Raw genomic sequence first — 26,621 nt, 5'->3', positions numbered from 1 at the left:
CGACTGTCTGTGTGGAGTTTGCACATTCTCCCAGTGTCTGCGTGGGTTTCCTCCGGGTGCTCCGGTTTCCTCCCACACTCCAAAGATGTGCAGGTTAGGTGAATTGGCCATGCTAAATTGCCCATAGTGTTAGGTTCATTCGTCAGAGGGTAATGGGTCTGGGTGGGTTACTCTTCGGAGGGTCGGTGTGGACTGGTTGGGCCGAAGGGCCTGTTTCTATGCTGTAGGGAATCTAATCTAAAAAATCTCATCAGAAACTCTGGAGACATGAATGTGTAGTCTGGTACACTGACCACACATCACAAACTCCAGAGTCGACAAAGTATCACAGAGCGAGGACAATGCAGATGCTTTGAATAGAGATAGAATATGAAGACCAAACAGACAAACCCTATGGACAGAGAGGAAAGACATTCAGAGAAGCTAGAGTGAAGGTCGAAGTGTCTCAGACTGGGACAAGTTAATGCACTGATGAAGGGCTTTTGCTCAAAACATCTAATTTCCTGTTCCTCGGATGCTGCCTGACCTGCTGTGCTTTTCCAGCACCATTCTGATGTAAACTCTGGTTTCCAGCATCTGCAGTCCTCACTTTTGCCAAGTTAATGCATTTGCCTGTTTACACCAAATGATCATGCAAAAGACAGCTTAGTGCTCAGGTTAGGACAGTACAGAGTATGTGACAAGTCATTTCACAAAGATGACAATGTATTAACAAAATGGAAACTGAAGGTTTTAACGAGGAAAAACTCAGAAGATGCTTCATTCTATTCACTTTCCTGTCAGCCTCAGAAACAAAAACCATTTTGAAAGATCTTTCCAAGAAACTAGAAGCTTTTGAAACGTGGATGTCAGAGACATGTTTAAAATTCCACACACACAGCACAAGGTAAATGAAGAGGTGCTCAAAATTGCAAAAGCAAAAATAGATGGTGAAAATGACATACCGATAAGACAACATGAGATGAGATGTTTGTACTCCTGAACACCAGCCACACTGTCAGAGGGAGGTGGTGACACTGGAGAGGGTGCAGAGGAGATTCACCAGGAGATTGTCTGGAATGGGAAAGTATTACTTCTGAAAACAGACAGAATGGGCGGCATTGGCTTTCCTTGGAGCAGAGGAGGCCGAAGTGGGACCTACTTGAGGTTTACCAAATTATGAGAGGCATCACTAAGGTGGATCAGGAGAATCATTTCCCTGCGGCCAACATATCTGAGACCAGAGAGCATCAGTTCAAGATGGGGACTAAGTGTTTTAGAAGGGATCTGAGGAAAAGGTTTTTTCTCACCGAGACAGGGTAGACATCAGGAACGTGCTGCCTGTGAAGATGGTGGAGACCCCCTCAAGACATTTAAGAAGGAGCTGGGAGAGCATTTATAATGTCAGGGCATATTCAGCTATGGATCAAGTGCAGCTAATTGGGATTAGTGTAGTTTGATATGTGTTAGTCAGTGTAGACATGGTGGGTCAAAGGGCCTGTTTCTATGGTGGAACTCGACAAACTGAGCTCTTTAATCAAAGCTGATGAGGCAAAACTACAGGCAGCAGAAAAAGGGAGGATTCAGCTGGGGGATGTATGTCACCCAGAGGTTGCAGAAGAGAGACAGTCACTGTGAGAGGATGGGGCCAAAGGGGAGAGACAGTGACAGGAGGTCACAGGGCAGGAACAATGACAAACAGCCATCGTCTGTAACTGGCCTGCAATAGTTCCAACATCTGAGTCATAAAGCACGAAAATACAGCCTTCGGTCCAAATCATCCACGCTGACCAGATATCCCGACTCATCTAATCCCATTTGACAGCACCCGGCCCATATCCCTCTAACCCTTCCTATTCATATACCCATCCAGATGCCTTTTAAATGTTGAAATTGTCCCAGCCTCCACCACTTCCCCTGGCAGCTCATTCCATACATGTACCACCCTCTGTGTGAAAACGTTGTCCCTTCAGTCCCTTTTATACCTTTCCCCTCACACCCTAAACCTATGTCCTCTAGTTCTGGACTCCCCCACCCCAGGGAAAAGACCTTGTCTGCTTCCCCTATCCATGCCGCTCATGATTTTATAAACCTCTATAAAGTCACCCCTCAGCCTCTGACGCTCCAGGGAAAACAACTCCACTCTATTCAGCCTCTGCCTATAGCTCAAACCATCTGACCCTGGCAACATCCTTGTAAATCTTTTCTGAACCCTTTCAAATGCACTTGGGAAATCATGTGACGGGGTGTGTGTGTGTGTGTGTGTGTGTCTGTGTGTGTGTGCGTTTGTGTTTGTGCAGTGTGTGTGCGTGTGTGTTTGTGTGTGTGTGTGTCTGGTGTGTGTGTGTGTCTGGTGTGTGTGTGTGTGTGTGTGTGTATGTGTGTGTGTCTGGTGTGTGTGTATGTGTGTAGGGTCAAAGTTGAGAAAAACTCCTGGAGGCAGAATCCAGTTCCAATTGTGGTCTGCCTGTGTGGGAGCCTGCCTTTTTTAGATATATTTTTCACTGAGGCATTCACAGAGCCTGCATGACACAGACAGTACAAGGAGATCTTTCCCAAGGTTAGCAACACATTCTGCAGCCTCTCCAGGAGGTTTGCCAAATTCCACTGGGACTCATTGCCAAAGCCTGCATCCCTTGAGCGCCTGCTGTTGGCTGACACACCCACAGGCCAGGCGTTGGGGACCTGACACGTTGAACAGTCTTCACCCTGTCTGGAGTCTAACTGGGCTCCCAGGCACACCGCCTGCCTCCCCAAGTAAATCCAACCAACCTTCGGGAAACCTCCCCACCGAATGCACTGGACTTGTTGAGGGAGCAGAAATGCTTGGCGACAATACACTGAATGGGTTCTGAAGGCTCAGGAAAAATGAGCAGGCAGTCCACACACTGTCTGCAGCCCTTGCCCAAGCCCAGCAGCTTATTGTGCTGCCCCTCATCTGTGGGAAATTCTCACTCTGTACCCACACACCGATCCCTACGGCAACGTGGTAAAGCATTCCTGTGGCTGTGCAAGCGGTTTGCATGTTGAGATCAGAGAGGGAAGATGACAGGGCTGATTGAAATGGGAGCCCACAGCAGAAGCATACATTATAACTCTAATGAGAGGGGGGAGAGAGACACACACACAGACACACACAGACAGACACACACTAGCAGGGAGCCTGACAACACAGTCTGCTCACTGCATACTGCCGTCTGTCTCTTCCTCATGGAGGTCAAGTCTTCCCTTGTTCTTGCTGCTTGAGGCTGACCACAAACTCTCCAGGCCAGAGGACACAAAGAGGCCATTCAGCCCATCAGGTTTTCTCCATCATACATTTCTCAATCCCGTTCTCCTGCCTTCTCCTGAGAACCCTTGATCCCATTACCAATCAAGAACCTATCTATCTCTGTCTTAAATACGCTTCATGACTTGGGCTCCACAGCCCTCAGTGGCAGTAAGTTCCACAGCGTCACCACCCTCTGGATGAAGAAATGCCTCCTCATCTCAGTTCAAAAGGGGAGTCCCTTCACTCTGAGGCTGTGCCCTTGGGTTCTACTATTGCAAACATCTTCACCATGTCCACCATATCCAGGCCTCTTAGCATTCTCAAAGTGTCAATGAAATCCTTCCTCATCCCACTTCCCTCCATCGAGTACAAGTCCAGAGTCCTCAACCATTTCTCAGGTAACAAGCCCTCCATCCCCAGGATCATTCTTGTAAACATCCTCTGGACCCCCTCCAACACCAGCACATCGCTCCTGAGATACGGGACCCAGAAGTGCTCACAATGTTCCAAATGCACTCTCCCCCCAGAGTCTTCTACAGCCTCAGCAGTACATCCCTGCTCTTGTTTTCTAGCCCTCTTGAAATGAATGCTAACACTGCATTTGCCTTCCTATCTCAACCTGCATGTTACCCTCAACAGAATCTTGAACTAGAACTCCCAAGTCCCTTGGCACTTCAGATTTCTGAAGCCTTTCCCTGTTTCGAAAATAGTTTATGTCTCTATCCTTCCCAGCAAAGTACATAACCTCACACCTTCCCACACTATATTCTACCTGTCACTATATTCTCCTAGCCTGTCCAAGTCCTTCTACAAACTCCCCACTTCCTCAACACTACCAGTCCCTCCAGCTATCTTTGTGTCATCTGCAAACTTAGCAACAATGACCTCCATTCCCTCATCAGATCACAAATGTATCACTAATGGTTTGTTGTGGTCCCAACACTGACCTCTGTGGACTAGTTGCCAGTTGCCATCCTGAAAAAGGTCCCTTTACCCCCACTCTCTGCCTTCTGCCAGTCAGCCAATCCATGCCAGCACTTTGCCCCTAATATCATGGGCTCTTATTTTATTTCACAGCCTCCTGTGTCAAAGACCTTTGGAAATTTCTAATCGATCACAGCCACTGGCTCTCCTTTGTCTAACCTGCTTGTTACCTCCTCCATGAATTCCAACAGATTTGTCAGGCATGACCTTCCCTTGACAAAGCCATGTTGATTCAGCCCTATTTTAGCATGCACTTCCAACTACTCTCCAACCCCATTCTTATTACACTCTCAAATCTTACCAACGACTGAGCTCAGGCTAACCAGCTTGTAGTTTGCTGTCTTCTCTTTCGGTCCATTATAAACCAGGAGATTACGATGGCCATTTTCCAGGCCTCTGGGATCCTCCCTGGCTCCAATGTTTCCTGAAAGATTACACCAATGCCTCAGAAATCTCCTCAGTGGTTTCCTACAGAAATCCAGGTGGTATTCCCTCCAATCCAGCTGATTTATTCACTTTAAGCTTCCCAACTACCTTCTCCTTAGTGATAGAACATAGAACATAGAACATAGAACATTACAGCACAGTACAGGCCCTTCGGCCCTCGATGTTGCGCCGATCAAAGCACCCCTAACCTACACTAAGCCACTATCCTGCATATACCTATCCAATGCCCGCTTAAATACCCATAAAGAGGGAGAGTCCACTACTGCTACTGGCAGGGCATTCCATGAACTTACGACTCGCTGAGTGAAGAACCTACCCCTAACATCAGTCCTGTATCTACCCCCCTTAATTTAAAGCTATGCCCCCTTGTGATAGCTGACTCCATACGTGGAAAAAGGTTCTCACTGTCAACCCGATCTAACCCCCTAATCATCTTGTACACCTCTATCAAATCACCCCTAAACCTTCTTTTCTCCAATGAAAACAACCCCAAGTGCCTCAGCCTTTCCTCATAGGATTTTCCTACCATACCAGGCAACATCCTGGTAAACTTCCTCTGCACCCGTTCCAGTGCCTCCACATCCTTCCTATAGTATGGCGACCAAAACTGCACACAATATTCCAGATGCGGCCGCACCAGAGTCTTATACAACTGCAGCATGACCTCAGGACTCCGGAACTCAATTCCTCTACCAATAAAAGCCAGTACGCCATATGCCTTCTTCACTGCACTATTTACCTGGGTGGCAACTTTCAGAGATCTGTGTACATGGACACCAAGATCCCTCTGCTCTTCCACACTACCAAGTAGTCTACCATTAGCCCAGTAATCCATCTTTTTATTACTCTTACCAAAGTGAATCACTTCACACTTAGCTACATTGAACTCCATTTGCCACCTTTCTGCCCAGCTCTGCAGCTTCTCTATATCCTGCTGTAACCTGCCACATCCTTCCTCACTGTCTACAACTCCTCCGACTTTCGTATCATCCGCAAACTTGCTCACCCAACCTTCTAACCCTTCCTCCAGGTCATTTATAAAAATGACAAACAGCAATGGTCCCAAAACAGATCCTTGCGGAACACCGCTAGTGACGGCACTCCAAGATGAACCTTTGCCATCAACTACTACCCTCTGTCTTCTTCCAGAGAGCCAATTCCTAATCCAAACCTCCAACTCACCTTCAATGCCATATCTCTGTATTTTCTGCAGTAGCCTACCATGGGGGACCTTATCAAACGCCTTACTAAAATCCTGATGACCACTGCACTCACCTCTGGCCTGTCTCTCTCCAAGTTCTACGATGTTGCTGGTGTCTTCCACTGTGAAGGCTGATGCCAAGTTCCATTCCAGTTCCCCCACCATTTCGCCATTACTCCTTCTCCAGCCTCACCTTCCAGTGCTCCAACTTCCACTCTTGCCTCTCCCTGAGCTTTTAATTATCTTAAAAAAAAGCTCTTGCAATCTTCTTTTACATAACAAACTGGCTTACCCTGATGTTTCATCCTTCCCCACCCCCCCCCCCCCTCCTTTATTGCTGGTCTAATTATCCTGTGCTGGTTTTTAAAGGCTTCCCACAATGTACGCTTTTTCCTTTGTTTTTCCACTGTCCCTGATTTCTGGTGTCAGCCATGGTTGTCTCCTCTTCCCCTGAGCATGTCCCTTCAGCCTTGGGATGAATTTCTGCTGGGCCTCCCCAGTTCCCCCCAGGTAAAACCCTGCCATCTTCCCTGCTGGGCTCCCCTACTAGCCCACTCAGGCCAGAATCTCCCTCATCTCCCACTCCACATTTCCCAGAACTCCTCATTGCCTTCCTAATGTCATCACTTTGCCCCGAGCTTCCAGATTGCTGCCTGTCCTCACTCCCCCATTTTTCAGGTCCTCACCCCCAGCCATTCACCAAGCCTCTGCAGTCCATTCTACCCCAGCCAATGACCACCGATTTTACAGAAGCCTTTTCAAGAAGCAGTGTCCAAGATACAGACGCTGCTGTCTGAGGGTCTGTCAGAACACAGCTGGAAGGAGTGAGGCTGCAGAAGGAGAGTATGCTGATACAGGAATTCTTATTCATTGCTACAAAGTCTGTGCAAATAATTCAACTCAGAACAAGCAGACAATGCCAACGCAATCACAGCAAGCAAGGTGAGAAAGGGCACTTACAATTTCTCAAGGGCCTGAAGTCCAGAGAAAGCACCAGCCTTGAGGATTACAATCTTGTTGTTGCTCAGTATTCTGTAAAACAACAAGGTAGACAAACACTGGAGGTGAGACACATTATCGGGATTCCTGCACCATCAAAATCACAGAAACTTCATGTAAATGAGGGTCAAATACTCGAGAGATTGGGGAGAAACACTGGAACATAACCATCCCTCAGAGGTGTATAATGGACAGTTACAGCAAACTGAGACAGTGACCCTCAGTATATCACACTCGCCCACAGGGTCCTGCACTGTCCCCCTCAGTATATCACACACTCCCACAGGGTCCTGCACTGTCCCCCTCAGTATATCACACACTCCCACAGTGTCCTGCACTGTGTCTCCCTCAGTATATCACACACTCCCACAGTGTCCTGCACTGTGTCTCCCTCAGTATATCACACACTCCCACAGTGTCCTGCACTGTGTCTCCCTCAGTATAGCACACACTCCCACAGTGTCCTGCACTGTGTCTCCCTCAGTATATTACACACTCCCACAGTGTCCTGCATTGTGTCTCCCTCAGTATATCACACACTCCCACAGGGTCCTGCACTGTCCCCCTCAGTATATCACACATTCCCACAGAGTCCTGCACTGTCCCCCTCAGTATATCACACACTCCCACAGGGTCCTGCACTGTCCCCCTCAGTATATCACACACTCCCACAGGGTCCTGCACTGTGTCTCCCTCAGTATATCACACATTCCCACAGTGTCCTGCACTGTGTCTTCCTCAGTATATCACACACTCCCACAGTGTCCTGTACTGTGTCTCCCTCAGTATATCACACACTCCCACAGTGTCCTGCACTGTGTCTCCCTCAGTGTAGCACACACTCCCACAGTGTCCTGCACTGTGTCTTCCTCAGTATATCACACACTCCCACAGTGTCCTGTACTGTGTCTCCCTCAGTATATCACACACTCCCACAGTGTCCTGCACTGTCTCCCTCAGTATAGCACACACTCCCACAGTGTCCTGCACTGTGTCTCCCTCAGTATATCACACACTCCCACAGTGTCCTGCATTGTGTCTCCCTCAGTATATCACACACTCCCACAGGGTCCTGCACTGTCCCCCTCAGTATATCTCACACTCCCACAGGGTCCTGCACTGTCCCCCTCAGTATATCACACACTCCCACAGGGTCCTGCACTGTCCCCCTCAGTATATCACACACTCCCACAGTGTCCTGCACTGTCTCCCTCAGTATATCACACACTCCCACAGTGTCCTGCACTGTCCCCCTCAGTATATCACACACTCCCACAGGGTCCTGCACTGTCCCCCTCAGTATATCACACACTCCCACAGGGTCCTGCACTGTCCCCCTCAGTATATCACACACACCCACAGGGTCCTGCACTGTCTCCCTCAGTATATCACACACTCCCACAGTGTCCTGCACTGTCTCCCTCAGTATATCTCACACTCCCATAGGGTCCTGCATTGTGTCTCCCTCAGTATATCACACACTCCCACAGGGTCCTGCACTGTCCCCCTCAGTATATCACACACTCCCACAGGGTCCTGCACTGTCCCCCTCAGTATATCACACACTCCCACAGTGTCCTGCACTGTGTCTTCCTCAGTATATCACACACTCCCATAGGGTCCTGCACTGTCTCCCTCAGTATATCACACACTCCCACAGTGTCCTGCACTGTGTCCCCCTCAGTATATCACACACTCCCACAGGGTCCTGCACTGTCTCCCTCAGTATATCACACACTCCCACAGTGTCCTGCACTGTGTCTCCCTCAGTATATCACACACTCCCACAGTGTCCTGCACTGTGTCTCCCTCAGTATATCACACACTCCCACAGTGTCCTGCACTGTGTCCCCCTCAGTATATCACACATTCCCATAGTGTCCTGCACTGTGTCTCCCTCAGTATATCACACACTCCCACAGTGTCCTGCACTGTGTCTCCCTCAGTATATCACACACTCCCACAGTGTCCTGCACTGTGTCCCCCTCAGTATATCACACATTCCCATAGTGTCCTGCACTGTGTCCCCCTCAGTATATCACACACTCCCACAGGGTCCTGCACTGTCCCCCTCAGTATATCACACACTCCCACAGTGTCCTGCACTGTGTCTCCCTCAGTATATCACACACTCCCACAGTGTCCTGCACTGTCCCCCTCAGTATATCACACACTCCCACAGTGTCCTGCACTGTGTCTCCCTCAGTATATCACACACTCCCACAGTGTCCTGCACTGTGTCTCCCTCAGTATAGCACACACTCCCAAAGTGTCCTGCACTGTGTCTCCCTCAGTATATCACACACTCCCACAGTGTCCTGCACTGTGTCTCCCTCAGTATAGCACACACTCCCAAAGTGTCCTGCACTGTGTCTCCCTCAGTATATCACACACTCCCACAGTGTCCTGCATTGTGTCTCCCTCAGTATATCACACACTCCCACAGGGTCCTGCACTGTCCCCCTCAGTATATCTCACACTCCCACAGGGTCCTGCACTGTCTCCCTCAGTATATCACACACTCCCACAGGGTCCTGCACTGTCCCCCTCAGTATATCACACACTCCCACAGGGTCCTGCACTGTCTCCCTCAGTATATCACACACTCCCACAGGGTCCTGCACTGTCCCCCTCAGTATATCACACACTCCCACAGGGTCCTGCACTGTGTCCCCCTCAGTATATCTCACACTCCCACAGGGTCCTGCACTGTCCCCCTCAGTATATCTCACACTCCCATAGGGTCCTGCACTGTCTCCCTCAGTATATCACACACTCCCACAGTGTCCTGCACTGTCTCCCTCAGTATATCTCACACTCCCATAGGGTCCTGCATTGTGTCTCCCTCAGTATATCACACACTCCCACAGGGTCCTGCACTGTCCCCCTCAGTATATCACACACTCCCACAGGGTCCTGCACTGTCCCCCTCAGTATATCACACACTCCCACAGTGTCCTGCACTGTGTCTTCCTCAGTATATCACACACTCCCATAGGGTCCTGCACTGTCTCCCTCAGTATATCACACACTCCCACAGTGTCCTGCACTGTGTCCCCCTCAGTATATCACACACTCCCACAGGGTCCTGCACTGTCTCCCTCAGTATATCACACACACCCACAGTGTCCTGCACTGTGTCTCCCTCAGTATATCACACACTCCCACAGTGTCCTGCACTGTGTCTCCCTCAGTATAGCACACACTCCCACAGTGTCCTGCACTGTGTCTTCCTCAGTATATCACACACTCCCACAGTGTCCTGCACTGTCCCCCTCAGTATATCACACATTCCCACAGTGTCCTGCACTGTGTCTCCCTCAGTATATCACACACTCCCACAGTGTCCTGCACTGTGTCTCCCTCAGTATATCACACACTCCCACAGTGTCCTGCACTGTGTCTCCCTCAGTATATCACACACTCCCACAGTGTCCTGTACTGTGTCTCCCTCAGTATATCACACACTCCCACAGTGTCCTGCACTGTCTCCCTCAGTATAGCACACACTCCCACAGTGTCCTGCACTGTCTCCCTCCCAGTTTTTATCTCACACTCCCAAGGTATGCTGCACTTTCCCACTGACTTCCCACTACTCTGGGAGTATCTCACAGCTGGGTGTACCGGTCTACCTCCCCAGGGTTCTCCTCCTTCCCCAATAGGGAGCCCATGGAAGTCTGGGTTAGCTGTTAATCTCCCATTATCCAGCAGCTCACTGGCCGATCCAACCTTCCTGACTGTGTCCCTGGTCTGAACCACCTCAGAGTGTTTCAGGGTGAACCAGCTCCTTCTGCAGCAAGCTGTGGACTGGACCCAATCATGGTGGAATACCGTGTCACCAGGTCAGCACCAACCAATGCACAGGAACTCAGCATGGAGCAAGGAAGCCTTCGCAGCTTCAGACTGACGACCAGAGGCAGCACAAGTTCAGAATGCCTCAGCACAGGCCATTCAGCCCCTCCATTGGATGCAAAGGGCTGGGGGAGGCCATTCAGCCCTTTGAGCCTGTTATACAAGACAGGGAGCAGGACGTTCAGCCCCTCCTGTCCGTGTCATTATTGAGGTGATCTTGAGTGATTTGCCTCCCAGTTCCCTTTACTTCTGGATGTCTATGGGAGTGTGACCGCAATATAGCAAGTCGAGCTGGAAATTCCCTCATTCCCAAAGGCACCATTTAAATGCTGCGAGTTGTTGCTAAGTACCTCCCTCACACTTGCTAACTGCCTGAAACAATGAAATCCACGAGATGCGACCTTTTCCAAACCGACTTGGGAGTTTTGAGAGGGTTTGTGTGTTACGGAAGATTACATCTGCAATAAATGTCGGTGGTTGCAAATTACGTCATTTCGAGTGGATCGGTTAGCGCAACAGTTAGTGGCGCTGAGGAATTTATAAGAGTTAGGGGGTGTTATAGATGGCAGTTATAGGAAGGGAGAAAAAAACCACAGATGGGGATAGATGGGTCAACTCCAGGAAAGGTAGGAGAGGTAGGTGTGGGGTACAGGAGTCTTCTGTGGCTATCCCCATTTCAAACAAATATGCTGTTTTGGAAAATGTAGGGGGTGATGGATTCTCAGGGGAACGTAGCACGAACAGCCAAGTTTCTGGTGTCGAGGCTGGCTCTAATGCAATGAGGGGTATGTCAGGTTCCAAGCGATCGATTGTGACAGGGGACTCTCAGAGGCACAGGCAGATGTTTCTGCAGCCAGCAGTGAAAAACCAGAATGGTGCATTGTCTCCCTGGTGCTCGGATCAAGGATGTCTCAGAGAGGGTGCAGAATGTTCTCAAAAGGGGAGAGGGATCAGCAGGAGGTCATTGTACACATTGGTACCAATGACATGGGGAAGGAAAAGGATGAGATTCTGAAGGGAGAATATAGAAAGTTCGGCAGGAATTTAAAAAGGAGGTCCCCGAGAGTAGTAATATCTGGATTACTCCTGGTGCTACGAGCTAGTGAGGGCAGGAATAGGAGGATAGAGCAGATGAATGCATGACTGAGGAGCTAGTGTATGGGAGAAGGCTTCACATTTTTGGATCATTGGAATCTCTTTTGGGGTAGAAGTGACCTGTACAAGAAGGACGGATTACACCTAAATTGGAAGGGGACTAATATACTGGCAGGGAAATTTGCTAGAACTGCTTGGAAGGATTTAAACTAGTAAGGTTGGGGGGGGGGGGGAACCCAGGGAGATAGTGAGGAAAGAGATCGATCTGACATGGGTACAGCTAAGAACAGACGTGAGTCAAACAGTCAGGGCAGGCAGGGACAAAGCAGAGAACAAGGTAGGACTGATGAATTAAACTGCATTTATTTCAATGCGAGAGGCCTAACAGGGAAGGCAGATGAACTCAGGGCATGTTTAGGAACATGGGACTGGGATATCACAGCAATTACAGAAACATGGCTCAGGGATGGGCAGGACTGGCAGCTGAATGTTCCAGGATACAAATGTTACAGGATGGATAGAAAGGAATGCAAGAGAGGAGGGGGAGTGGTATTTTGGATAACGGACAGCATTACAGCTGTACTGAGGGAGGATATTCCTGGAAATACATCAGGGAAGTTATTTGGGTGGAACTAGGAAATAAGAAAGGGATGATCACCTTATTGGGATTGTATTATAGACCTCCTACTAGTCAGAGGGAAATTGAGAAACAAATTTAGAAGGAGATCTCAGTCATCTGTAAGAATAATAGGGTGGTTATGGTCAGGGATTTTAACTTTCCAAACATCAACTGGGACTGCCATAGTGTTAAGGGTTTAGATGTAGAGGAATTTGTTAAGTGCTTACAAGACAATTTTCTGATTCAGTATGTGGACGTACCTAATAGAGAAGGTGCAAAACCTGACCTACTCTTGGGAAATAAGGCAGGGCAGGTGACTGAGGTGTCAGTGGGGGAGCACTTTGGGGCCAGTGACCATAATTCTATTAGATTTTATATAATGATGGAAAAGGATAGACCAGATCTAAAAGCTGAAGTTCTGAATTGGAGAAAGGTTAATTTTGACGGTATTTTTGAAGAACTTTCGAAAGCTGATTGGGGCAGATGTTCGCAGGTAAAGGGACGGCTGGAAAATGGGAAGCCTTCAGAAATGAGATAATGAGAATCCAGAGAAAGTATATTCCTGTCAGGGTGAAAGGGAAGGCTGGTAGGTATAGGGAATGCTGGATTACTAAAGAAATTGAGGATTTGGTTAAGAAAAAGAAGGAAGCATATGTCAGGTACAGACAGGATAGATCAAGTGAATCCTTAGAAGAGTATAAAGGCAGTAGGAGTATACTTAAGAGGGAAATCAGGAGGGCAAAACGGGGACATGAGATAGCTTTCGCAAATCGAGTTAAGGAGAATCCAAAGGGTTTTTACAAATACATTAAAGACAAAGGGTAACTAGGGAGAGAATAGGGCCCCTCAAAGATCAGCAAGGCGGTCTTTGTGTGGAGCCACAGAAAATGGGGGAGATACTAAATGAATATTTTGCATCAGTATTTACTGTGGAAAAGGATATAGAAGATATAGACTGTCGGGAAATAGATGGTGACATCTTGCAAAATGTCCAGATTACAGAGGAGAAAGTGCTGGGTGTCTTGAAACGGGTAAAGGTGGATAAATCCCCAGGACCTGATCAGGTGTACCTGAGAACTCTGTGGGAAGCTAGAGAAGTGATTGTTGGGCCCTTTGCTGAGATATTTGTATCATCGATAGTCATAGGTAAGGTGCCGGAAGACTGGAGGTTGGCAAACGTGGTGCCACTGTTTATGAAGGGCAGTAAAGACAAGCCAGGGAACTATAGACCGGTGAGCCTGACCTCGGTGGTGGGCAGGTTGTTGGAGGGAATCCTGAGGGACAGGACGTACATGTATTTGGAAAGGCAAGGACTGATTAGGGATAGTCAACATGGCTTTGTGCGTGGGAAATCATGTCTCACAAACTTAATTGAGGTTTTTGAAGAAGTAACAAAGAGGATTGATGAGGGCAAAGCAGTAGATGTAGTCTATATGGACTTCAGTAAGGCGTTCGACAGGGTTCCCCATGGGATACTGGTTAACAAGGCTAGATCCCATGGAATACAGGGAGAACTAGCCATTTGGATACAGAACTGGCTCAAAGGTAGAAGACAGAGGGTGGTGGTGGAGGGTTGTTTTTCAGACTGGAGGCCTGTGACCAGTGGAGTGCCACAAGGATCAGTGCTGGCTTCACTACTTTGCGTCATTTATATAAATGATTTGGATACGAACAGGAGATATACTTAGTAAGTTTGCAGATGACACCAAAATTGGAGGTGTAGTGGACAGTGAAGAGGGTTACCTCAGATTACAACAGGATCTGGACCAGATGGGCCAATGGGCTGAGAAGTGGCAGATGGAGTTTAATTCAGATAAATGCGAGGTGCTGCATTTTGGGAAAGCAAATCTTAGCAGGACTTATACACTTAATGGTAAGGTCCTAGGCAGTGTTGCTAAACAAAGAGACCTTGGAGTGCAGGTTCATAGCTCCTTGAAAGTAAAGTCGCATAAAATTAGGAGGGGCATGGATAGGATAAATCGACAAAGTCTTTTCCCTGGGGTGGGGGAGTCCAGAACTCGAGGGCATAGGTTGAAGGTGAGAGGGGAAAGATATAAAAGAGACCTAAGGTGCAACGTTTTCACACAGAGGGTGGTACGTGTATGGAATGAGCTGCCAGAGGAAGGGGTGGAGGCTGGGACAATTGCAAGATCCAAAAGGTAATCTGGATGGGTGTATAAATAGGAAGGGTTTGGAGGGATATGGGCTAAGTGCTGGTAAATGGGACTAGTTAAGGTTGGAATATCTGGCCAGCATGGATGAGTTGGGCCGAAGGGTCTGTTTCTGTGCTGTACATCTCTCTGACTTTCTGACTACAGCAAGCTTTGCTGTTTTCACATTCTATTCCTGAAAATAACTGACAATCTGAACAGGTTCCAATGGGACATTTCCAATGACTGAGGGGGAACAGCGGTCAGCTGGGGTATAGTTGATGTGGAATCCCTGCAGAACCATAGAATCCCTACAGTGTGAAGCAGGCGCTTTGACCCCAACAAGCCCACACCGACCCTCTGAAGAGTATTCCACCCAGACCCATTTCTTTACCCAATTAATTTACATTTACCCTGACTGATGCATCTAATCTACACATCCATGTACACTGTGGGCAATTTAGCATGGCCAATCCACCTAAACTACACACCTTTGGATTGGGGGAGGAAACCAGAGGAAACCCACACAGACACGGGGAGAATGTGCAAACTCCACACAGAGAGTTGCCTGAAGCTGGAATCGAGCCCGGTCCCTGGTACTGTGAGGCAGCAGTGCTAACCACTGAGCCACCATGCCACCCTACGCCAGAGATGTTGGTCTGTGAAACCGGACATTGGGTTGACCTCCCTGTTCAGCTTTTCCTTCTTGACTTCAGCTCAGCTGAAACTCTGGTGCTGACCTCAAAGCCCAAGCCCATCCACGGACACACCTGACTCACTCTAGTCCCCGGTCCAGCAACACTTCGTATTTACCCCCACTCACATCCTCTGTTCCCTCCTTCAAACTGTCACTCCGATGCTTTCAACATTACAACCATGACAGAGCTCAGAGTGTCTCCAATTCCCATCGGAGACTGAGCTCTTGGTCACTGGAGCTCACATCCTATTGGGTTTCAGGGTCAGGTTTGGTTTGCTGCTGTTTTCTGAGCACCCTCGTGGTATTTCCTGGGGATGAGAGATGCGATTGTGTGGACCCTGTCTCTTGTCCCTTCTCCCACTGTAGCACCAGGTTACACTGTGATGGTGAGAGGGTCAAAGCAGCACTGTGCTGGCGGAAGGAGACTGGTCCATACTTCAGGCTGACACCTCCAGTGCCTGACTGCAGGGGGTGCTGTCTTTCAGGCTGGATTACATACTTGATGGCTCTGAGCTGCAGAAGAAGGAGAGTTCTCCCGTGCGTCCACAGGGCTTCAGTAACACTTAGTCAAACACCCAGATTAACCAGTCTTTTTAATTCATTGATCCTTCTCGCACCCTGCTGTGCACAAAACAATCTCTCTCAAAGTAAAAGAATTGGGAGCCTTTTTAAAAATTCATTCACAGGACGAGGGCGTCACTGGCTCGGTCAGCATTTATTGCCCAACTCTAATTGCCCAGAGAGCACACAAGAATCATCCAAATTGCGGTGGGTCTGGAGTAACATATATTCACTCAGGATTGATGCAAGATTTGGGGAGAGAGTGGGACAGTGAGATTAGTTTGAGGATCGATACAGGGGTATGGGGATAGGAAGTTAGTGAACCAGTTGTGTTATTCCAACAGACTCTTGTGAAGCGAGGAATGGAAGAGAATCGGCTGTTTGACTGGGTGAGGCAGATCAGAGTGAGAGAGAGAGAGAGAGAGAGAGAGAGACATCAAGCTAGCAGGAAACCATGTGAGCTGGACAGACAGCTGCTAATGACTTAGATTTTGAGGGGGAAGAAATCTGAACAAGAGCCATTTTTGAGCAGGGTCAGTGGGTGTGCCTCATTTGTTCCTGTCTCCTGTATTCTCTCACATTGCAGAGGCACAGCACAGAGCTATGTAATAAAACATACGCCCTCATTGACCAGAAAGACCCTGCTGTGTGAAAGGCATCATTTGTTAAAGACAGGATTTCCCATTGGATTAACTGGTACCTCCTGGAAGCAGGGACAACATCAATTAGCATCCTTCCTCTTCCTGTTCAATCATTCCCGTCCATGTTCCACTGAGCAGCGTTAAGATATTCTTGCACTGACATTTTCCCTCTCTGCCACATTCCCAGAGTGCCATTCAATCCCACCCTTGGTGCATATTCTATCTCAATGTCACACTGTCTGGAATCCTCTCGTTTTTGATCTCAAACACACTCAGTCAATGAACTGCCCCAGCTGAAAATTCAGTGAAGGACTTTCTCTCTCTGTCAGAGGTATTTCAGAACACCCCCTCGTCACACAAAAAATCCTGCCTTGATTTCTTTTCTCTCAAATTGAACACAGAGTTATAGAGATGTACAGCATGGAAACAGACCCTTTGGTCGAACCCGTCCATGCCGACCAGATATCCCAATCCAATCTAGCTATTTCACACTTGGTAACATTCTATCCCACCTGCCATGTTCTAACTTGTTCACCGTGCCTGTCCAAGTTTTCTGAAAGCCTCCTTGCACTGTCTCCCCCTACAACTTCCACCTCCACCCAGTTATATGTTATCAGCAAATTGGAAAATCAGTCCCCCACATCTAAGTCATGGAAGCAGACCATGAACAGTTGTGATCAGAGCTCTGATCCATTTGATTCACCACCAGGAACAGTCTTCCATTCACAGAGTTATCCACTTCTTTGCTTTCTGTGTGGTAACCGATTCTCAATCTGCACCAGCACACTCACCCCCCAGTGTGAGGGGGCCATGTCAAATTCACCTGCAGCTCCCTGTGCACAAACCCATGGTCTGAAAGGGAACCTCGTGGTGTACTGGAGCTGGGCCAGGTTTTCGAGAACACCAAGCAGGGAGGGGGCCAAGCAGAATCTTATTGTCATACAGCATGGAAATAGATCATTTGGTCCAACAAACAACTAAGTTATGGCTTTGACAAGTTGAGTGCATCAAAACCTTCCACTATTTGGAATGCTCAATCCGATTTCCCAGTGGGAAACCTGTCTAGGCCTGAGCCTGGGCCTGCCTTTGTCAGTATCTTGCCCATTGCCCCTTGTGAGCAAGGCTGAACCTGTTCAGAGATGTTTCTGTTCCTTCTATAATAAGGCAACCAAACCCCTGCACAGCTCTCTCATGTGGACATGCCACCGTTTGGGAATGATGGGTAGGGTGGGAGGGTCCAGAGGTGGGGACATGCAGTTGGCCCAGCAGTGCCCTAGCCACTCCCATTGCCTGTGCCAGCTCAGTCACTTTCCCAGTGTGGCATTCTCACACTGACCCCAGCAGCCCATCACATTGAAGGCAAGAAAAAGTTCCAAGGTGCTATCGGTCCTAAGTTAAGGAGGTAATTTCTGCTCCGATGTGTCCCTGGCAGTTCATTCTGCTTCCAAGTCGTTGAACATCTTGTGAGTACAGATGGGATGAGGCAAGGAGCACTGGGCCTTTGGTGGGAGTGAATGGACCACTGAGCTAGTCTCTTCCTGTTGACCTTGTGACCTGATTGTGTTATTGCTGTTTCTCTGCAAACTCTCTAAAGTGTTCCCAAGGATGTCAGAACGACACTCCCACGTCAGTCTGTGTTATTTCAGCCAACTCCAGATCAATATCCCAAAAGGCTAAACATCACCACGCTTTAGTTTTCAGGCACAAAGTCAAATCGAGGCAGCAGAAATTTGTCCTCTTGTCTGAGGTGAGGGAGGATTAAGCACACATCTTCACCGAAAGGAGATTTTGAGATGGGGAATGGTGCTGTGAGTGAATCGTGCTGCTTTCTTCCTGGTGCAGAGTGTCAGGGAGGCATGGATTAGGCTGTTCCAATGTCTAGGACACACAAGAAACGCTTGCATTTCTCTCCAAAGTGCTGGACAGTCACTGACAGGTAGTGTTGGTTCTAATGTCACAAACTTCAGCCTCTGAGCTGTAGTAAATCCCAGAGAGAGAGAGAGAGAAAGACACAGAGAGAGAGCGAGCGAGTGAGAGAGAGAGAGAGATGAAGGGAGCCACCCAGGCCCTGTAGAGTCGGTCCTACAGCCCTCCATGGGCTAGGCCTGTCCCAGAGGTAGCACAAACCCATGTGTCCAGCAGAAACAGCTGGTTTGCGGGAGGGGGGCATGGAGGAAGCCTTTTCTCTGCTGCATGTCAGGCTCCTGCAGATCAGGTTCAGAAATACTGGGTGTGAGGGCAAGAGGAAGCAGATGGTGATGAATACTCAATTAGGAGTGAGGGTGCATGGGTGATTGACAGCAACAGTCAGGAGGAGCAACAGGGGGAGACAGGGAAACTGGGCTGTGACTGCAGGAATCTGTGTGATCAAACCTCCACCATGACCAATTGCCAAAACCCTGCAGCAGGGTCTCTATTCAAGGATCCCAAACCTGAAGGAGGATTCCCTGACCTGTCAAATTCCTTTTCCTCTGTTGAACTGTTCTCTGAATCTGCTTTTCCAGCCCTACTAGCTCTGTTTGCAGTCTGCTGTCATGTGCTGTCCAATCAAGACTTATGGAAGCTATTTAAAGGCAAGTTGTTGTTGCAAAAACAACAAATGCTGGAGATCACAACGGGTCAGACAACATCCATGGAGAGAGAGCAAGCGAATGTTTTTGAGTCCAGATGACTCTTCATCAGAGCATTCTCACAATCCGATCAATTTATCTGAACTGTCAACATCTTTTCTCCAACCCTACTCGCAGCATATTCCCCACTCCCTAACTACTGCAGAAATGCTGCTGCCTCCACACTTCACTTCAGGTCTGATGAACCGTCATCTCGACTCCAAATGTTAACTTGTTCCCTCTCCATGTTCCAGTTTCTCCCACAGTCCAAAGATGGACAGAGGTCAGGTTAACTGGCCATGCTAAATTGCCCGTAGTGTTAGGTGCATTAGTCAGAGGGTAATGAGGGCTGGGTGTGGACTTGTTGGGCCGAAGGGCCTGTTTCCACACTGTAGGGAATCTAATAATCTAATTTGTTGTTTTCAGTACAGATCCCAGCATCTGCAGGAATTTGCTTTTGCTGTTGGGTTGCAGTGTTGCCCTCTGGCCAGCAGTGCCTCTTGTGGCAGTCTTGAGCAATCCCAGAGCTCCAGGGTGACAGAGACAGCTTGTGGTCCTGCACTGGCTTGCAGAACAAGCTGACCGGCTAATGCCACGTTTCTGACAGTGGGCCATCCCGAAGCTCCGTGTTTCACAGTCCGTGGGATCTTCCTGTGCCCTCGGATGGCTGCCCCACTTGCCTGCGGGGCAGCACGTGACCCTATGCCCAAGCAGAAGGTTTTGATCAGGCTGTGCAGACTGGAGCAACACATCCCGAGCAGCTGCCCTGAGTGGGGAGCTCTGTTCAAACCTAGTGGCCTCAGGGCAGGTGGCCCGCGCTCCAGCTCTCTGTTTGTCTTTGGAATCTCTCAGCAGTGCTTGCATGACGTCTTACTGTAGACCTATGCTGTTCAATTACTGTAAACAGGAAATGGTCACTTTGCCAAGTCAATTATTTCCACGACAGAGCAGTTTGCAGAGTTGCCTTTCAGACAGATACACACACACACACACACACACACACACAGACAGACAGACACACACACACCCCCAGGTCCCTCCAGTGAACCCCGGAGCATCGTGAACTGCTGGCATTCACATGGCTCTGTGCTGTTGGCTGCACTGAGCACACTGCTACAGTCCGTCTGCCACTATCCTGGCTCAACAACTTCACCAAGCCAAGCACTCTCTCAAGAAATTCCTCAGCCTTCTCTCTTACTGTAGCAGTGACCCATCCCAAACAGAGAGGCCCCTTCATGCCTTCCCTATGACCCCCTCACCAGCCAGCATGCCCTGGTAATCCTGCAGCAGATGACTGCTGAGGTGGTGTTGCTTGGTAATGCTCAGCTTGCCCTCACTGGGATTCCTGGGGGCCCCACGTGTTCTCTGAATGGCTTCTTCATCAACCTTGGGAAAAGGGCTGTAGTTAAACAGTTACCCTGCAAGCCTGAGGCTGAAAGAGGGCACACATTCTGTGAGCCAATGTTGACCTTGATCACATCATTCCTCACTGGCTATCACACTCCAAGGCAGTCTCTCAGCTTCCCTCGGTGGTTTGAACGACAGGTGAGGGAGCTGGTTCACACTGCTACTGGACAGGGCCAACATACGTGCTGCTCGCGACCAACAGGAAGCTGCCATCAAGTCAGAAAGATGTTCGACCTATCACACACACAAGAGAGTAATGTGGTACATGGGTTTCAGTGCCAGTGTGATGCCAAGTATGTAGGCCACAGGCTCCAAGGGCTGATGGATCATACCAAAGCTTATCTTCCCTTATAGAGTTCACAGTGAGCAAGGTACTAACCAGTGCCTCACAACACAGTGTCCAACACTGGATGCAATCTTTCAACAGGACAGCACTTGCTGGATAATCCTGAATGTGTGGGAATAATACTACAGGCCTGTTCAGAATGATCACTCAGGCCTGTAGCGTGACACACTGGTGTGTACTGGAAGCTACACATGTTATTTCCCAGGGCTCTGCTCTTTCCAGACACACAGAACATATCCACACACTGCGACTGCTTCAACTCAACAGATTGGCTAATTCTCCAGTTCACATCTCAGGTAATGCCCTGACCAACCACAGCCAACTTGCCAACCTGACAACTGAACAACGCCTGGTGGTTAACTGTCAACTGGCATTAATCGGTGCATCCTCCATGGCAACACCTCTACCAATCAGAGTCCACTTGCCATCTGCACTCTCTTATATGTTCTGTATGTTCTGCCTGAAGGAATCATGATACATTTCTGAATCAGGATAGTGAGTGACATGGAAGGGAATTTGCAGGGGGTGGTGTTCCCATGTATCTGCTGCCCTTGTCCTTCCAGATGGAAGTGGTCGTGGGTTTGGAAGGTGTTGTCTGAGGATCTCAGGGGAATCTCTGCAGTGCATCTTGCAGACAAAGAAAACCTGCAGATGCTGGAATCCAAGGTATTCAGGCAGGAGGCTGGAAGAACACAGTGAGCCAGGCACCATCAGGAGGTGGAGAAGTCAATGTTTTGAGTGTAACTCTCCTTCAATACCTCCACCCCCTGATGCTGCCTGGCTCACTGTATTCTTCCAACCTCCTGCATGTCTACCGTCCATCTTGTAGATGGCACACACTGCTGCAAGTGAGTGTCAGTGGTGGAGGGACTGGATGTTTGTGGACGTGGTGCCAATCGAGTGAGCTGCTTTGTCCTGAACAGTATCAAGCTTGTCAAGTGTGGTCGGGGCTGGACCTACTGGAGATGAAGATCTGAGCTTGTTTTCCTGTGAAGGCTGGATCTCTTCCTGACAATATCATTTCTCCGTGTCTACAGAGCAACACATTTCACCATCCAGTCTGGAAAGCAGACATTAACTTTCAAAAAGAGTACGGAATATTGATCTACAACTCCAAATGTTTCAACAGCTAGGTCCTTCTAAAGAGCCAGCATAGACAGAATCTTGATAGTGCCTACCCCATCCTCAGCAGGTCTCCAATTGTTTCAGTTCTTCAATGACTGTCCCATGACACAAACCTTGTATCACAGAGAGAGATTTGTACAGAGCGAGATCGCAAAGGGATGGATGACCATTCAATTCATCATTCAGACCTTCAGTTCTGTAGAATGCACACGTGAAACACTAACTGTGTTTTTCTCCCCAGGGAGGCTGGTGGGACCTTGGGCATTTTTCCACCGCTTTCTACATTGAGTTTTCAGCTTTTATTTTCTGTGGGCAATTTATCTCAAAGAGGCCCAACAGCCCTCAAGTCTCATCAAAAGGCAGCAGTTGTGCAGAGTGTCGAACCCCACCCGAAGGCAGCCTGGGGTTTGTGTTCAATCCCTCACACAGACCCCAGCGCTGAGTCACAGGCTGAGGCAGAGCATTCCTGTGTGGGCCTCCAGCAACTGTGGCTGAGAGGCCTGCTCTGTTCACACAGCTCACTTCCAGCAGTGGAGAGAGAAACCTCACACACCAGGATTCCAGCTGCTTGCATGCAAACAGCCCCAGCTAGGAAGCTGCCAGAATCCAAACACAACGAGACAGGGACAAACATCCTGCTTTCCTGAGGATGATTTCCCCCACAGTCAGACAACAGGGATGGGGACAGTGGGCTGAATGGACACCGGCAACACTGGGTAATCTGGAGACTGTTCTGCCTCGATTCACTCACAGAGTCTGCCTCTGCATTATCATTCACTGCTGTGGGGGGGAGGGTGGGGGAAATCAGAAAGCTAACGGGCACGCTCTCCTACCCTGGTACATGCCAATGAGAGACCTCTGTTCATGAGAAAGACCGAGCCAGACACTGAGACCTCAGTTTAAGTCGGGGCAAATTGAAAACCAAACCTGATCAACCAGAGGATCACAGGGCATCCAGCATGTGGGAAACATCAATGCAGCTCAGCTCTCCAGTCAATCTCTCCCCCACCCCCCCCCCCCCCCCTCCAACCCAGGGCACAGCACATGACAAACAGGATCCCCAATTCCCAGTTCCCCAATCACCACGAGGTGGGGGTTAGGTATCTGTGGAATCAACTCCTCAAATGCTGTGACTTGCAAATTCAGCTCCTCAAATCACTCCCCGTGAAAAACATTCAAACACACAATCCAGACTGTCACTCAGGCAGCACCACACTGTCACAGGGTCAGTGTTGAGGGACGGCTCCGACACTGAGGAGTCGAAATGTACTTAAATCAAATCAACCTGGAACAGGAAGCTAGATTCAGTGATAGCCAGTCTGCATTTTTTTTTGAACATCCCTCTGACATCTTGTATCATCCTTCCCTGCTCCAAGGAGACCAATCTCAGCTCCTCCATTCTCTCGACCCCCCCCTCAACTGCTTCATCACCAAAACTATTGCAGGAAACCTCCAGGATTCTGTCTCGAGAGCGTTGTCATCCTCCCTAAAGTCTGGTTCTCACCGGCCTACACCCTCCTGTGATCAGAACAATTCCGAGAGATGCCAGTTTTCCTGCAAATTTGTCAAAGTGACTGTAGACAGAGTCAGTGGTTGAATGGGTACAGCTCCTGCCTGAACTATGTGTAAAGTATGTCAGATAGACATACGGCTGGGTCAACTTTCCCTGCAGTTTAATTCCAGCTGGGTTCAAACATGGCTTCGATCCACATCCACGTTCAAGCACTCTTTCACCACACAGATTACAAGCCAATCTTTCACCATCTGATAAGTGCACTCAGCAGGGAGAGGGAGAGGTTAGAAATTACTGTCAGCTGTAGCTCTCCTGCAATGGCTTTTAATGAGCCATCAAATCCTTTCTGTCAGCAGGCACAGCAAATGAGGATCTGTTCCTCTTTCACAACTACTTACAGCAGCAGGCTACTCATTCTCCTCCTCAAACCTGCTTCCCAGGAACAGGAGGCCATTCAGCCCCTCAAGACAGATAGGCAGAGACATGGGGAAACCACTCAGCACCTTCAAGCCTATTTGACATGAGGCCTTGGGAGTAAGGTGTCCATTCACAGTCAGTAAACGGTGCTTGTGAGACTGAAGATGAAGGATTTGAGCTGCCCTGCACTGATACAAATGGACATTGCCCAGTGAGTAAAGGTAAGTGGTCTGTTTGACCAGGAACTATCAGTGATGCTCATGCACTCACAGCGAGTCAGATGTATCACAAGTATTATTTCAGTCACCCTGTCAGTGTGACCCATCTCCTGAGCAGGTCTTGCTGCCTTCTTTCCTCAGGGTGTGAGTGAGGGCACTGTGGAACTCAGGGCCAGGCAGCATAGTTGTGGGTGTTAGCCTGTGTGTAACAAAATGGAACCAAGCTAACACACGGGAGAGACAGGGTTCACGTAAGCAAAGTGCACACAGCACACTCCAGTCACCAACATTATGCTTAAGTCTCATTCAGTCTGGTGTGTGTGGTGCTGTTCCTAGCTGAGGCCGAGATACCAAGGAACCACTCTCGGGTTGGCTGCAGATCCCACACAGCATGCTGCAGGGAACCCTGTCGCTCTCAGCCCCACAGCCTGGAGGGTTTATCGTCCTCAAGTTCTGATCCAATTCCCCTCAGAAATCCTTGAAAAAAACCTCTCCCTCCAGCAGCCATCTCAGCAGCAAATTCCAGCTAATTCCCACTGGCTACCCTCACACCTTCTTGTGTCTCCCTGAAATGCACAAGCTGCATTGTCTAGTCCTCAGACATCAGCTCAGGGGATCAGCTTGGGTCAACTGTTCCAAATGCCTCTTCTCATGTACATCTCCCACATCTCCCCAGATCAAGACCAACCTTTCCAACCACCTCGTGTTGCTCAAACACCCCCAGAACCATTCTGCTTGGTCTCCACAGCACAACCTCCCAATGTTTCCAACAAGTGGTGATCAGAACAGGGCACAGTCCCCAACAGGGACTATTGCCAGACGTCAATAGAACAATTCACCACATTTGAAACAGAAGTGGAAACTTCAATCAATGTGCCTGCTTTGATCAAGGTCTGGCATTGCTCCCCTGGTTTTGTGTTCAATGTCTCGAATTCGGCAGCATGTTGTTCAGCGTTGCTCAGTCCGCTCCTCAATCACTGCTAAACCTGAATCTTTTTACCTTCTGCCGATCAAAACTACAACCGAGGAGAATACTCAGAAAGGAAACAATAATGCTGGCCACACTGAGAAGATAAGATGGGTGCACTCTGGTTGTCATGAGCCTGATTACTCTTCTGTCCTGGGCCATTTGGTCCATTTTGCTTCCTGCTATCTCTTGTGCCAAATGCACCATCTCTCAATCTCAACCTCACCTCCTGGGTGACCCTTGGAAAGCCTGTCAACAACACAGTGCAGACCAGCCTTCTCAAGCTCAGTGTTACCAGAGCCAGTCAGGCCTGTTCAACACTGATCAAACCTCACTCTGTATTCCAACATCCAAGTCACCGCTCTGCAGTGATCCTTATACTGACCTTGAGAAACATCACTCTCTGATGAAGGGCTTTTGCCCGAAACATCGATTCTCCTGCTCCTTGGATGCTGTCCATTTCCAGCACCACTCTAACCTGGCCTCTAACCTCCAGCATCTGCAGTACCCACTTTCGCCTGAAGAAACACCACTGTATCCCATCGTTCTGTCTGAAACATGAATTTCTCTTTCCTTGCACTGTAGCCTGCCAGCCCATGAGCATAGCACACAAGATCTGAGAACATGTGGGGACATTCAGCCCATTGACCAGACTGTACCATTCCACTAGATCACAGCTGGTCTGGCTGTGATCTCTACTCCATTTCCCATTCGGCCATCATGACTCTCACCTCCCTTTCTACACAGTAAGAGAGTAAGAGAGTCATGGGTACTGGGTCAACTGCTGTTGGTCATTTATATAAAAGATTTGGATGAAAATATTAAAGGGTAGGTTCATAAATTTGCAGTTGATACCAGAATCGGTGGGACAGTGCAAAACTGAAGAACTTTAGCTAAGATCACATAGGAATCTTGATCGATTGAGTCAATGGGCCAAGGAAGAGGAGATGGAGTTTAATTTGGATAAATGCAAGGTGTTCATTTTGGGGAAACACACAGGGATAGGACTTACACAATTAATGGTAGGGTCCTGGGGAGTGTTGTCAAACAGAGATCTGGGCTGTAGGAATTTAGTTCATTGAAAGTTGCATCAGAGGTAGACTGGATGATTAAGAAGACATTTGGCCTGCTTGCCTTCATTGCTCACACCACTGAGTACAGGATTTGGGGTGATATGTTGTAGTTGTTGCAGGATATTGGTGAGGCCATTTCTGGGGTCCAGTTTACACTTCTGGTCAGCCTGCCATAGGAAGGCAATTATTATATTGATTTAAAAAGATTACAAGGATGTTACTGGGATTGAAGGATGTGAGTTATAAGGACAGGCTGGAAAGGCTGGGATTTTATTTCACTCAAGCTGAGGATGTTGAGGAGTGACCTTGTGGAAGTTTAGAAAATTATGACTGGTACAGCAAAGGTCTTATCCCTAGGGTGGTGAAGGGTGAAGTTCAAAACGAGGGGGCATGTTTTTAAGGGAGGAGAAAAATTTGAAAGGGACCTGAGGGGCAACTTTGTCACACAGA

The 26,621-nt window shown here is 48.7% G+C and overlaps 1 protein-coding gene across 4 annotated transcripts in view; it reads right to left on the bottom strand.

Moving 5' to 3' along the window:
• The window catches only part of adgra2 (adhesion G protein-coupled receptor A2), a 145,276-nt gene that overhangs the window by 110,364 nt on the left and 8,291 nt on the right, over positions 1-26,621 (bottom strand). For 2 of the 4 annotated variants that reach the window (XM_072553877.1, XM_072553876.1), the window contains exon 2: positions 6,843-6,914. In XM_072553877.1, the coding sequence (XP_072409978.1) occupies positions 6,843-6,914 (72 nt within the window). Of the gene's footprint in view, positions 1-944; positions 998-4,535; positions 4,555-6,842; positions 6,915-26,621 lie in introns of those variants that run through there. The other 2 variants (XM_072553880.1, XM_072553878.1) reach the window with 2 other exon arrangements.

This window comes from Chiloscyllium punctatum, chromosome 35 (genome assembly GCF_047496795.1).
Source record: "Chiloscyllium punctatum isolate Juve2018m chromosome 35, sChiPun1.3, whole genome shotgun sequence".
Classification (NCBI taxonomy): Eukaryota; Metazoa; Chordata; class Chondrichthyes; order Orectolobiformes; family Hemiscylliidae; genus Chiloscyllium; species Chiloscyllium punctatum.
This window is presented reverse-complemented; position numbering and strand designations above follow the sequence as displayed.